The following is a 15,182-nucleotide window of genomic DNA, read 5'->3' as shown; positions in this document are numbered from 1 at the left end:
AATTTTTCCAATTTACATGGAAAGAAGGCCATAATATATTGTTAAGGGGGAAGAAACAGCAGGCTACCAAACAGTGTATATAATAGGATCTCATTTTTGCAATATTATTTGTATGCATAGAAATGGTTAGAATGGATTTATACAGAAATGTTAACAGTAGGACTACAAGTGATTTTTATTATTTTTCTCATCTGTATTTTCCAAAATTAACATGTACCAGGACTGTAGTAAGAAAAAGTCAACATTTTAAAACTTTCTTATAAATTGTTCAGGTTCAGTCAAGGTACCCACTATATGCCAGGCATAAGAATTTGTGCTTTCCTCAGTCAGCACACCATTGCTTTGGTTCCCATGATAAATAGTCCACTCTTCCTGGCCATTTTGCAGAATTTTGGACTCTTAAGAGATCAGGGGGTTTAGAGTTTATCTAATGATTACTTTTTTAAATGATGGTGAAATATACCCAAGCTTTACCATCGTAATCATTTTTACACGTGTGGTTTAGTGGTACTGGGCACTTTCACGCTGCTCTGCACACATCGCCACTGTTTGTCTCCTGATTCTCATCTTGCAAAATGGAAACTCTAACCTTCAAAGGCTAATTCCCCATTTCGTCCTTCCCTCAGCCACTGGCAACCACCACCATACTTACTATTTCTAGTAGTCGACCACTTGAGGTATCTCAGGTAAGTGGGACCATATAGCATGTATCTTTTAGAGAGTGATTTATTTCCTTTACGATAATGTCTTTAAGATTCAGCCACCTCGTGGCATGTGACAGAACTTCCTTCTTTTCGAAGGAAGAATACTATTCCAGTTTGTATATAAACCACATTTTAATTATCCATTCATCTGTCCATGGAACACTTGGGTCCTTATTGCAAAAAATGTGTGTGTACAAATATCCTTTTAAAACCTTGCTTTTGATTCTTTTGGGTGCATACTAATAATGAGATTTTAATGCAGTCCCAGAGATAAAAGCAGAGAATATGCCAGTAGTTTTCCTGAGAATTGAGTGTCAATCTCTGTTTGAATACCTCCAAGGAAAAGTGCTCACCAGCTCATGAGGCAGTGTGGTGCAGTGATCAGAGAGCATAGGACTTGGAGTCAGATAAAACCAGGTGCAAATTCTTGCTCCACTACTTACTGTTTTATGTCTTGGGAAAATCAACAATCTTCTAAAGAAGAGGTTTCCATATACATAAAGTGGAGGTAATCTATCCTATTGGGTAGCTAAAAAAATTAGTTGGATAGTGAACCTAAAACACTTAGCACATAGAAAATAGTAAAGATAACATACAATCAAATAACTCTTGTTCTTAAGACAGGCCTCAATATTAAATAAAAGCCTGCTTACAATGTCTATGCATTAATTTGGTTTCTTCCCTCTAGGAAAAAAAAAAAAAAGAACAGAATATATCTTATATAGGATGATGCTTTAGGCATTTTAAGAGCTCTCCACTGGGAACTGGTCTTTGGGAGAAAGGAAGGCCATTTTATCTTGCATATCTTTATGGACTAAAGCACAGGATACTGCTTCTACATTTAGAAAGCTCAAGTATCACCAATTTTTACTTCTCCAGAGTTAAGAAAATAAATTTTGCTTTCCCAGAAAACTCTTCCTATATTTCAATTAACACAAATTTCATGCCTTATAACAAAAGTATCAGTATAGAAAAAAACAATACCATGTTCAAATTTTGTTTTTAAAAATTCCTGTGAAAAAGAATTCCTTCTTTGAACTAATGTCCTTCTGAAAGGTAGCATGTATTTATTATTTTATTATCTATATACATACAAGTATCTAACACTTTAAATAGTTCCAGAAAGCAGTTTTTTTAAAAAAAAGGAGTTAATATACACACCTTAAAATTAAAATATTTAGAGTACATAATTTTTACCTCAAGATATATCTATATCTTTGGGGAAAATGACCATTCCATTAGCATAATATCTTATAAGACATTTGGGAATGACTTTCTTCAAGCCAAATGTGGCAGGTGTCACTGTGGTAAGAATCGTTTAAGCTGTTGTCCTCCTGAAGCCAAATATTTAACGGAAACCAAAAAATTCAGTCACAGATGCCAATATTGGGTCTACATGACATCATTCATCCAGATGCGTGGAAAATCTGGATTTTTAAGAATTGAATTTTTGTGGTCAGCATCATGAAGACTCAGTATCCGGGTTAAATAAGGCATTTGAGAAACAAAGTGATATTGGACTATACCACATTTTAATTAGAAATAAATCAAATGGAACACAGGGTACTACTTTAGTGCTGTGAATCACAGTGTATATAAAAATATGCTATGTAAAATACAGTCAGGACATTTCAAAGCTGTATTTTTAAGGTTCTTAATGAAGTAACCTGAGCCCACCAGTGCTCTAAGAAATGAAAGCAGTCATCTAACAGAGAACCACTGGCCACCTACCAGTGGTTCTCTACCTCTCCTGCACTTGAACACATAAGCCAACAGTACAAAATCAAAGTATGTTCTATTTTAAAAAAGAAGTTAATATATGCAACTTCAAACTCATCAGGAAAGGATTTGAGTATCTGAAGGTATGGGAAAGTAAGCAAATAACTGGAAGAATTTTAGGGGAGGAACCGAATAGGAGACTTTAGTCTCAGATGCCATGAGCAAGCCAGTTTCAGAACAAACAACAGAGGTGGGAAATTCAAGAGTTAACCTCCCCATGCCCTCCAGCTCTCCCTCCTGGCTGGTGCTGTACATCTGTGGGCCTGCTTAAGTGGAAGGAAGACTTCAGAGGCCATGCAGTTGAATCTGCGCTGTTGACACAATAAACCAAAGCCCTTTACAGAGGGAGCAAAAAGACTCGGAAGACAAATCTATTAACGGTCATAAGCACCTGGCTATAATTTTACAAACAGATGAATTGTAACAAATTAGGCATCTGGAAATCACACACCCAGGCACTTGCATAAAATTGCTCAGAGACTTTTTCAACCACCACAGAAGAGCCTTATGGAGACAATACTTTTCTTGAGTCAACTATGATAATATATGGTCACATTCTAATTAGGAAATCAGAGTAGCTTCTTTTCAAAATTTGAATCTAATTCTATTTCACAAAACTAAATACCACTACACATATGCTTTGGAACTCAAAAAAGTTGTCCATTGCTTCTCAATTCACAGCAGCCATTCCAAACTTTTTAAAAAGATTCCTTCTCCTTTACCTGTACCGCCCTCAAACACACCAGTCTACTGCCAGACAAGCTCTGGACATGCTGCACATGCCTCTCTCAATTGCCTCCCTCCAGAACGACACTCTGTCCTCCCTGCTTGGCTCCTGGCACCCCAAGGCCAGCAGCCACCACTCCAAATGCCAATTTCTGGACCAACACCAGCAACTTAATAGGGCTCATCAAGACTTTCCCCTCCTTCTTTTAGAAAGCTGGTCAGGTTCCTGGGCAACCTATGCTGAATACAGAGGAGTGGCTGGTCCCCCCACTTCCAGCATGCACTCTGAGGTCTCTGCAACAAGGTTCTGTAGGGCCCGCTTCTGTCTGCTTGCATTTAGAGAGCCGTGAATTTTTAGGGGAGCACTGGCAACCTCTCCTCACCACAGCAAAAACAGTCATGGCCCCCAAGGCCTCCTCTTCTACACCCTGAATACCAGAAGCAAAACTGCAGGCACATTGTCTGTGATTCTGAGAACACATGGAACCGTGGCTGAAGGGCTGGGAGGGGTGGGGTCAGGAGGAAAGGGGCTGAAGTGGGGCTGGGACGTGCAGCCCGGTGTGCCAGAAGACAAGTTAAAATGCGCCTGATGAATAATACAAGCTGCACCACATACAGAAAAGATGAGAGCGGCCCACCTGTGTCTGTTGAGGGATATTTACAAAGCTTGGATCCCGTGGTCCAACACTGACGAATCGGTTTGCGGGGGAGGTGCTGGGTGTCGAGTAGGCTGTGAAGGGAAGGGACACATGCGTTCAGGAAGCAGCACGAGATTGCACACACAAACAACACCAAAACACACAGTCTCGAGCCTATGCAGCTGATTAACAAGAAATGTGCAAACGCTGTAGCTAGCACAAGGCTCTGGCTAGCAAGGGCATTTTAGACAGTCCAAAGGGTGGTGGGGGACTGGCTCCCAATGCCTGCTGGGGTTCAACAATGTCAAATTGGTGCTCAGATGAGCTGTCCTCTCCTTCCATCATACGAATTAGAACATGCAGGACATTTGCCAAGTATTCTTTCTACATTAAACACAAGCTTCTGGGGTTAGAATGAGATATCCTGATCTTTAGAGCACAGGGAGAAAGAAATTAAGGAGGAAGGGGAGGAACACAGTTCATTTACAACCTTGCTTTCCATGTGGTTACATTCCCCAATGTCATTAACTGATCCTGGGTCTCTACCTGGAAGAGAGGTCCTTATAGAAGAACTGATGGGTTCTCCAGGAGGGAAGTGGAAAACCATTTAGAATCAGTTGCCTTTGTAGGCTCAGTGGAGTGTCCAGAATATTTATGATGCCGAAAATGTGCTTAAAAATCTTCATATTGGTCATCTTCCCTTCCTAGATTCCTTCTGACAGGCACAAACTATCTGACCCAATGTAACTAAAGACAGCTCACGGGGACCTCAGGTGCCACAGTTCATTCTGCTATGCTTTCCACAGCACGTGGGGGGTTTCTTGTTGGATGTTATGTTTATATTTAAAAGCTTTTCTAGCAAGAAAAAAAAAATTCAGTGGCTTTGGTGTCTTGGTTCATAAATCCAAATGTACGCTTTGTTTTCTGGTGTCCTGTGATTCATTTTTTTTTTTAACCACAAACTCCAAGGATTTATTTCATATCCTTTGTCTAGTCTAGAATCTTTGGACTATTGTTTAAAATAATTCCAGATTTCTTAATATTTATGAAACACCTGTATTTTTTGTACTACCTCTAGTACACACATCTAAAAGACAAAAAGGATTTCTACTTTCTAAAAACACAGATTTTCCCCCTGATTGACATGATCTGCTTCTCATATTTTGATTTTCTGTTTCTTAGAAAACTGCTCATACTTCTTGTTCCTCTTGTTAAACACATCTAGGGATAAAATTCCCACAAATGTGGTCCAATTCCTATTGGTCATCTTTGTTAAGAGCTAAGCCACTCAAATAGATCTGTGGACATGGCTGTGCTTGTGTTAAATGGGACAAAGAAACAGAAGGGCCCTCTGATGTGTACTGCAGGAAAACTTCAGTTGCAACAGTATTTGTTTTAGGAAGATTTATCTAGAAGTGACTTATATAACATGATCTAAACGTGCAGTGTGTCGTTTGGTGAATCTACTGAGGTCCTTCCCACTTTATTCTATGTCACACTAGTGTGAACAGAGTTGAGAAACAGCTCTGTATGAAGCCCTCCTACAGGTGCCCCTCACTCACTGGTATGGGGGAAATTTCATTTTTAAAGTTCAGTAGAATACTCTACTGTTTCTCCCCATCCCTGGCTTTGCTTTGATACATTTTAAGAAATATCAGCACAGTTCCCTATTGAAAATGATGGGCTATAATCACCTGATAGCATATTCACCTGCTGCTAGAGGACAAAGGGGATGAAGAAGAGATAAGGAGGAAGCTAGTAGGTGACATGACCTGTCGAATTTGTTAGTGGTTAGAGAAAAAGTGTTCTGTTCATACATGAGCAGGCAGGTAGGTTGAAAATGTATGAAAAGCAATGAAGGTATGTTAAAGAACCAAGACAGAGTGATTGATGACGGATGCTGAAATAGGAGCCTGCAGTTTGATGGTCCTGGTCAAACTGCTTGCATGAGTTGGCTGCTTATTCTAGGCATAGCAGAATTTCGCAGAATTTCCTAGACGTTTTTGCCACACTGGTAACACCACAAACAAGTATGATTATGGATCCCAGCATACCAGCGTACCTGCCATTTGGGGGGCAGGAACATTCTTTGGTGAAGACAGTACTCTGGTGACCATAGCAAGCTTACTTAAGAGGGAGAGGTATTTGTACTATACCTCACATCTACTTTTGCTTGACCTAAATTTCACCATTTGAAAGATGGTTCAGCATACAAATAATTTAACTACCCAGGATCACGATGAGGCTAAGTAGATATTCCTTTCTTCAATCACGGGACACAACTTGCAGTCTTGGTTTCAGAACATCCCAGAAAGCCTTTAACTCTCCAGGACCACTAAAGCTGCTCCAAAGGTTATTCTGGTTATTAAAAACGACAGCAGTGGATGGGTGAGTGGCACACGTCTGTAATCCTAGTGGTTCAGGAGGCTGAGGCAGGAGGATTGCAAGATCAAAGCCAGCCTCAGCAACTTAGCAAGACCCTCAGCACAAGACCCTGTCTCAAAATAAAAAAATAAAAAGGACTGGGGATGTGGCTTAGTAGTTAAATACCCTTGGGTTCAAAAAAAAAAAAAAAAAAAAAAAGCAGTGTTGAGAGAGGTAGTAGGGTTTGTATTCTTGAAAAAGGTTAAGTCTTAAGACTACAAAACTGGAAAATGTGGGCACCTAAGCCTTTCTACTCTGTAGAAAGTGAACTTCTGGGGAGAATCATGGATACAGGACAAACAAGGGAAGGAAGGAAGAAATTCTGACTCATCTCCCATTATTATAGTGACAGCAGGCAGAGTGCTCCACTCTAACAGAATGTAGATCCAGAAAAGACAGGACATAAATTGAATCTGATCTTCTCAAAGAAACTGTGGAATTAGGGAGTGATAGTACTGAATGAAACCTCAGTTCAAACTTTTTAGTAAAACAACCACATATACCATAGTGAACCAATTATACATACATGGTTAAGAACTTTCGACGTGAATATAACATCGAGGAAAGGGGGCAATGTAGTAACTAATTACATACAATTGTGTTTACTAGGAATAGTATGTCACATTCAAATCCTTTTTAATTGTAATTCTTGCCCTGTTTATAAAAGCAATAATCCAAATGTTGCAGAAAGAGCTGCAGGAAACCATGAGATTGATCTATTTATCTATGTATCTATCTATGTATCTATCTATCTATCTGAGAAATTACTGTAGACATTTTTTAGAATTCTGAAGGAGAGATTCAGGGGCAATTGACAACTTTTTGGTCAAGTAAACAGGGAAATAAGTTTGGCCATATAATCTCATTGTAAAAGTCCTCATGGCAAACACGAGTGTTAGAAATCAAATTATTGGGCTGGGTTGTGGCTCAGTGGTAGAGCACTTGCCTAGCACATGTGAGGCACTGGGTTCAATCCTTAGTATCATATATAAATAAATAAAATAAAGGTCCATCAACAATTAAACATATTAAAGAAAGAAATCAAATTATTATTTGGCTGCCTCTGAAATAGAAAGTATTTTTAATAGCCATTTTACCTACATTTACAATTTTCTATGGCCCATTTTCCTAACAGTATGTAAGAACATCCCTATAAGAAGGTTCTACCAGTTTTTATTTGCACTAATGTGATGGGATTTTTTTTTTCTCTGTCATGTATTTCTTCACATTATCCAAGAGTCTTAGTTTAGCCTTCAGCACAGCAGTAAGCATAAAAATTCCAACCTAGAATTTGATCTCATGTTCAGAAAAATCACATTCTTCTGTGTTACCCCCCTTTTGTAAGCACTGCTAATCCTATAAACCTTCACTATGCTATATGGCCCTGCCTCAGGAAGATCAGCTGGAGAAATGGTTCAAGAACAACTCTCCATAAGCAATAAAGAGTTCTACAGGGCCTCTGAGGGTACTAGGATCTGTCTCTAGGGAGGGACGTGGTGGGGTGGAGAGGGAGAGAGGGGAGGTCCCTGCAGTACTCTTTCCTTAAAACCCTGCAGGTGTCCCTGGGAGCACATGACAGCAGTGTCCTCAGAAATGGACATAGTAACAGCCAAACAGAACTCTAGTTGTTGTTCTCGACATGCTGGTTTCTTCTCTTATATGTTTGTTTCTCTTTGTCTGAATAAGAAGAAATAAGGATTAGATTAGACAAAGGGAGAGAAGGGAAGGGAGAGGGGAGGGGAATAGGAAAGACAGCAGACTGCATCGGACATAACTTTCCTATGTTCACGTATGAATATGTGACCAGTGAAACGCCACATCATGTACAACCACGAGAATGGGATCCTAAGTAGAATACGTTATACTCCATGTACATATAATATGTCAAAATATAGTCTACTGACATGTATATCTAAAAGAACAAATAGAAAAAAAAAAAAAAAAAGAAGGAATAGGGAATGTATCTGGATAAAGGAATCATAATATTTCCAGAATTAGTGGATTAGTGTTGTCTGTAGGAGTCTTCATTCAACAATTATATATGGCTATGTTGTTAAGAACTTGGTCAGTGCATTTTGTTAAAATTTTGTTTTGTTTTTGGTACTAATGATTGAACTTGGGGGTGCTTTACCACTGAAACACATCCCCAGTCCTTTTAATTTTTAAAAATTTTGAGACATGGTCTTGCCAAGGTGCTGAGGCTGGCCTTGAACTTGAGATCCTCCTGCCTCCATCTTCCAAGTCACTGGGATTACAGGCATGCACTACCATTGGCAGTACACTGCAGTCAGGGCATTTTGAATGGAGATGTTAGCAGTTTCCTATCTTTGGAAAAAATATGACTGAAGAAAAAGATATTAAAATATTTGTACCAATGTTGATTGATGTTTCCTGTTAATGAAGTCACCCAAATCTGATAAACTAGAAACTGGGAGTCTGCATTGCTTGCTCTGAAAATAGGCAGTTTTAAAGGTCTAGTTTAGCAATCACTAAAACCCATGTGACTGAAGAAGGCAGAAAAGAGAGAATAATCTAGATTTCTATGTAGAGGTTAACTAAAGAAGAGCTGCCTTTTTAATGAAGACCCCTCTGTGGTCCCAGGCTGTTCCTGGGAGCCTGCGAGGTGGCAGCTCTTCCTGCCATGCACGTTGGGGTGGGAAGGGGGAATAAGCACAGAGAGAAGCACCTGGGCAGAAATGCAAGAGACCCCCGTGAACTTTGAGGGTCTGGATGTACTTCAGACTGGAAGTGATGAAGTCCCCTAGGCCCTGAGGGGGTGGCCTAGCCACGGATGCCAAGAGGGATGAGAAATTTGTCTTATTTTGTCAAAGCCTCCAACTCCATGCAAGTAGTGAGCGCCACTCTTTCCTTCAATCCCACAGACTCCACGAAGTCTAAACTCTGGAGTGCATCAGAGTGAAATGTTAATACGTTCACATGTTCTCTCTTGTTAACCGAAAGATACTTATTCCAGGACTCGCCATATGCCAGCCTCTGTTCTGAGCATTACTGAGGTACAAAGGTGACTAAGATATCCTCAGAACGTGAGAGCCTGCTGGGGAGACACAAATACAGAAAATGAGAATATGAGTGCCTAAAAGAAATATAAACAAAAATCTGTGAAGTGTTAAAAGATAGCAAAGTGACCCACAGTAGGAGGAACAGAAAGGGCTTTGTAGAATAGATGGAAATGGCTTTTGAGACAGCTGTAAGGGAGGGTAGGCTGATGGGCTTCCAGGGACTGGAGGTCCCAGAGGAGGCAGCATGAGCAATGTAGCCAAGGCAGGGAAGGGGCTTTGACTGCTAGGGAAAGAAGGAAAGATGGGACCCAAGAATTATGTTTTACCACACAGCAAGAGAAGGCAAACTTTTAAGGACCATAAAATTTGAGACTCTAAAACCATGGAAGTAGAGAGCATCCACTCTCTCAGAGATGATGACAAATATCAGAGGCCTGAATATTTGAAATAAGAAGGGGGAAGGCCTGTTAAATTTAAGAGGAATAAATAATTTATAAAGCAAGCTAAGACACTAAATTTGGATTCTAAGCGCTCGTGGGGCACCCAGACACCCTTCCATCCACACCTTCTCCTTCTGATCTCACGCAGCAATACACAGTTCATGTGTTCCTTCATCTTCAAAAATCCACAGGGGGTCACCCTCTAAAAATAACTAGTCAAAGTTCGATTTCACTCAAAATAGATTTTGCTCCCTGCTCAGGAATGTGCTAGTCAAAAGTCATCAAAACAAGTTCAGGAACACAGAATCCTATGTATCCAAATTGTAGTCTTCTTAAATGCTCATCAGTGACACTTGACAGTGAAGGGAACCTGTGTGGAGAGCAGGTCTCAGTTTCAAACTGTGAGACAATTTAAATACATAATAGAAATGGTGCCCCAAATCTTTAGCTTCACTGTCACTTTTTTTTTGGGGGGGGGGTGGGCCTATGAGAAAATTTTCATTTCTCAAAAACAAAAAAATCAGAAACTGTTAGAAAATAGATTAGCTAATTTCTGAAGGGAACCATTACAATCAAAACTCATTTAGAGACTTCAACAATACTACTTCCTACAAGGTCATAAAAGAATGCTGCAGAATACTGGAGCATTTTTCCTTCAAAGAAATCTATCAATATTGACTAGTTTATAGGGCCTGGCTTCGCATTATTAATGTCATTATATAGCTGGAGAAACACACGTGTTATAGCATGGGAAAGCACAGCCTTTGAGAAGCCTTTTGAAAACACAGCCTTTGCTTACACACAAACCAGTCCTCAGAGATTTAGAAATCCTGTGGAGTGGATATTGTGGTTCTCCTCCAGATGTTTGGAATCCAGAACTAACCACACCGAATTTCCACTATTTTGATCACATCTGTACAGTTGGTTACCTCATTCTATTATCTCTGCAAATCTTTTGTCTTTACAAACAAGTTACTGACAACAACAACAAAGAAACACAGGCTTCAGGGCATGAAATTAAAACCTCCTTATCGCTGGTAAATTATTATAGATCAACATACCCACGAGCTTCCTTCCTGAAAAGCTAATGAATTCTAACTTCAATATATTAGCATTACTTAACATGTATGCTAACAATTTGCATGGAGTTCACAAAAATTCTGAGAAAAAGCAATTCAGCCAGATGGTTTGGCTCTGCTAGCATCTCTACCTGTATTAAGGATTCTCAGGGAAGTGGGTCTCAAGCTATATATCATGATTTGGGATAAAATGGAGAAAGGGAGGTACAAGACATTTCACATTCTTGTGTGTACCCCAAGAGAAGTGACCGGAGGAACTTCTAAACTGCGGATGCTTTAACCTTGTTATCAAAATCTGTGCACTAAGGAGGACCTTCACAGTAAGGGCTTCCCACACACACTGTATTCAAACTGCCTATAACGCCCTATTGTCATACTAATTTTTAGAGGATGAAAATGCACTTTGTTTCTTTCCATTTCCATTTATTTTTGATGGCTAATCCAAATCCTATAACTGGCATTTATTTTTATGAGTATATTGTCTGTTGTTTCAATTGATAGAACATATTTATTGATCAGAAGCAACCACGTAAATGAGTGGGCACAGGTGAAAGTTATATTAAATAGCCACAGGGAACAGACCCTGGATTCAGTTAGGGTTTGCTAAAAAAAGAAATTCAGATCAATATATTGGATCGCTCTTTTTTGAAAGGCTTCTGAGGCCTCCCAAAAGGCAGTGTAACTCTGGAAACTTACTTCTGGGAATTTATTCTCAATACACACTAGAAATACAGATAAAGATTTATGCTCCAAGATGTTCATTACAGCATTACTTATAAGAGCAACAAATGAGAAACAACTTATAAGTTAATGCTTCATCCACACATTGGAATACTTTGCAGCTATTAATAATGTTTTAAAGTAATAGTTAATGACATCACAACATGTTTACAGTATGAAATAAAAACCAGTTTACAAAACTATATATACACATACACACATACTCACACATCATGATCAATTATGATTAAAGCACATACAGAAAATGATTGGAAAATATGCATGGGAAATTATTATCTCTGAAGAGTGGAATTGTGATTTTTAAACATCTTCTAATCTTAAAATAAGCATAATAAATCTGAAAACCTCAAATTTTATACATATATATGGGCAGTGAGATGTAGTCAGTAGAAAATTAATTTGAGAAAGAGAAAATCTTGGATGAAATCTGTTTGTTCTCTTACTGGTTAAGCCAGTTAACCTCTTGGAACTTCTCTATGTAAAGAGTAGCATAATAAACATTTACTCCAATTTTCTGAGCCCTTTTACCCTTCTGTGAATGTTTAACAGGCTATGCTCTCCGTAGGAGTAGTGCAGAGGCTTCTTTGACAAGTGGGAAAATCCCTGAATTCCTCTGAATATAAACAGGTCTCAGTTTCAAACTGTGCTTTGTATTAAAACAATTGAAAACAATGCAAAAATTATTTTATCGGGGATTACTGATGCCAAAATTTGATTACAGGAATTATACCTCCAAGATAACTGCCTCCCAACAATTAGAAAAGATAACACTCAAGCCTCTTAAGGGTTAGCGTTATCAGACTCACAAGCAATTTGTAAGGGTATAACTTACGCAACCTTTCGAAAGGCAGTTTGGTAATATGTCTCAAGAGAAATGTTCATACCATTTGCATTAGTAATTCCAGTTCTAGAAGTCTATTCCAAGGAAATTATGGAGTTGGAGGAAAAAAATCTCAGGATATGCTGGAGGCATATTCCCTGGGTTGGAACAAAGAGATTATCCTAGCAGGGACACAGGTATATATATGGTTTAAAATTTTATTTTATAAGTTAGTATGAGTAAGACAAGATATAGAATGCTAATTAAAAAAACACCATACTAAATATTACATTCATTGTGATCACAACCATTTTATATGTGTGTGTACACTAAAAAAAAGGGGAAAAAGAAGATTATAATATTAACTGTAGTTGATTATGGGAGACTATAATTTTCTTTTATATTTTCCAACAAAATGTCACGTATTACCTTTATAAGAAAAAATCTTAAAACTCATCTGTCATCTGAAAAAGTAAAACACTAAGACTAACACAAGGCCTGAAAAGGTTATGGTAACCCAATGAATGTCACCATCCATTGTTCTGCTCCTTCAGTCATTCTTTCTTTGTGAAACTCATCTCTTAATCTCTTTTTTCCTGCTCTGGTTCCTGTGTCTTTCATCTAAATCAACGTACCCAAGATGCTGTTACTCTTGAAATAATAAAAAAGGTTTTTTACGGAGTGCCTTAGGGCTTTTAAAGGAAAGCTGCATGATATTACACCTCTAACTACAGTTCTGTCCTGGTAAAGCAGAAAGTACTGGGCTTCAGACTCCACCAGACTTGAGTTTGAAACTTGGCTCAGTTTTATCTGCTTTTAAGAGGGTTCACAATTCCAATTTTGCAGTTATACTAACAACTGTACTTAAGTTAATGCATATGAAAATACCCACTAACATGCCTGATTTCCAATAATCCCTCTTACTCTCCCTTTACACATTAAACAATTTTAAAATGGGACTGTACACAAATAAAAATGCTCTGAAAAATCTTTATAACAAATTATGATTTAAGATAGTACATGTACATTTGTATTCAATGGGTTCCTAAAGCAGGGCCTGTGACCAAATAATGGCTACTATGAATGAAAATGCTAACCTTACACTGAATTCTGCTTTCAGGGAGGGGAAAAGAATGTTATTCTTTACCAGAAAGATAATATATTTTTAAACTTTTTTTAGCCATAGATGGACACAATAACTTTATTTTATTTATTTTTATGTGGTGCTGAGGATCAAACCCAGTGCCCCACGCATGCCAGGCAAGGACTCTACCACTGAGCCAAAACCCCAGCCTGATAATACATTTTTGTTATCACACTCCAAATTCAGTCTATAGCTAAAAGCGAGATGTATGAAAACCGCCAAGAATTTTACAGAGCTCTCAATGTGTGAGTATGTGATTTTGGTCACTGTTACCAGTGAGGTATAAACAAGATTATTAGATCATAAGGCAAAATATTGCAAGAAATGAAGAAATCATTTTGTTTGGTATAGAAGGGTGATTTAAAACTTAGTATCTTTCATTTTCATTGGATAAGGCACCAAAAATCATCCCCCTACAACTGTACCTTCTTCCTGCAGTCAGCTGCTGTTACCAGTCCCCGCCCTCAACACAGTGACCTGAGCCCCCACCCGGCCCACACCTCTCAGCACTCGCCTTTGCTGACTTCATATAGCTCAGATTATCCCATGACTTCAGACAGACCTGTTTCTTTATTTTAAAGGGTTCCTAATATATCACACTTACATTAGTGTATATTTAGGATACCAATCTTTCATTATTATTGATGTTACAATGAAAACTTTACGTACAACTTTGCTTATATGTCCAACTACATGCATAGTGAACACTTAAAATCTACACACAGCTATAAATTCTATATGTCAACATTTAATACTTGTTATAAAATTTGTATACAATTACATATATGTGTGTGTGCGTGTGTGTGTGTATGTGTGTGTGCGCGTGTGCATGTGTATGCACATAGATACCAAATTGTCTTTAACAGGTTGAACCTATTTGCAGTGCTCTAATGGTATAGAAAACTTTCATGTTTACCAATAATAAGATACTTTTAATCTTTGCTAATCAATAAAAATATCTTTTAAATTTTAATTTGCATTGTTCTTATATTACACAAATGGTAAATCTTTTAAATGTTTTCCTTTTCTCTGTTTATATCATTTTCTTGTATTTCTACTGAATTGCTGGCTGTTTTCTTTCTGACTTTAAAAAGTATATGTTAGCTGACAGCATGCTACATGCCTGTAACCTCAGCTACTCAGGAGGCTGAGGTAGGAGGTTGCAAATTCAAGGTCAGCCTGGGCAACTCTGTGAGACCCTCCCTCAAAATACAAAACACAAAAGGGCTGGGGATCAGTAGTAGAGCACTTGCCTAGCATATGTAAGACCTTGGATTCAATATCCAGTATCACATACTCACACATAATGTTTTATATATTAAATGTAATATATAAATAATTTACATATTATGATATATAATACATATACACATGTGTGTGACTCACACATATATAATACATACATACACATATCTATCTATCATATATAATATGTAAATCAATATATAATATATAAAGTTTATTATGTGTATTTATAATATGTAAAAATATTTATATTGTGTATATATATATACATATATATTGCATAATTTAGCCTTTTGTCACATACATTTTGATTTCTTTTTCTACTTTACCATTTGCTTTCAACTTTGTTTATGGTGGTTTTTTTCTGTGCATAAATTTTGGACACATTTAGAGTAGAATTTACCAGTCTTCCCCTTCACAGA

The 15,182-nt window shown here is 38.0% G+C and overlaps 1 protein-coding gene across 5 annotated transcripts in view; it reads right to left on the bottom strand.

Annotated features, from left to right (window-relative positions):
• NFIA (nuclear factor I A) overlaps positions 1 to 15,182 on the bottom strand; it is a 357,286-nt gene that overhangs the window by 29,994 nt on the left and 312,110 nt on the right. For 4 of the 5 annotated variants that reach the window (XM_079103807.1, XM_079103806.1, XM_079103809.1 and 1 more), the window contains one exon: positions 3,848 to 3,939. The exons of the other annotated variant lie outside the window; for it this stretch is intronic. In XM_079103807.1, coding sequence (XP_078959933.1) covers positions 3,848 to 3,939 — 92 coding nt within the window. The remainder of the gene's footprint in view (positions 1 to 3,847; positions 3,940 to 15,182) is intronic. 5 annotated transcript variants of the gene reach the window in all.

Source organism: Sciurus vulgaris (genome assembly GCF_902686455.1).
Source record: "Sciurus vulgaris genome assembly, chromosome: 1".
NCBI lineage: Eukaryota > Metazoa > Chordata > Mammalia > Rodentia > Sciuridae > Sciurus > Sciurus vulgaris.
Note: the sequence above shows the minus strand (reverse complement) of the source record. Positions and strands in the feature narration are given on the sequence as shown.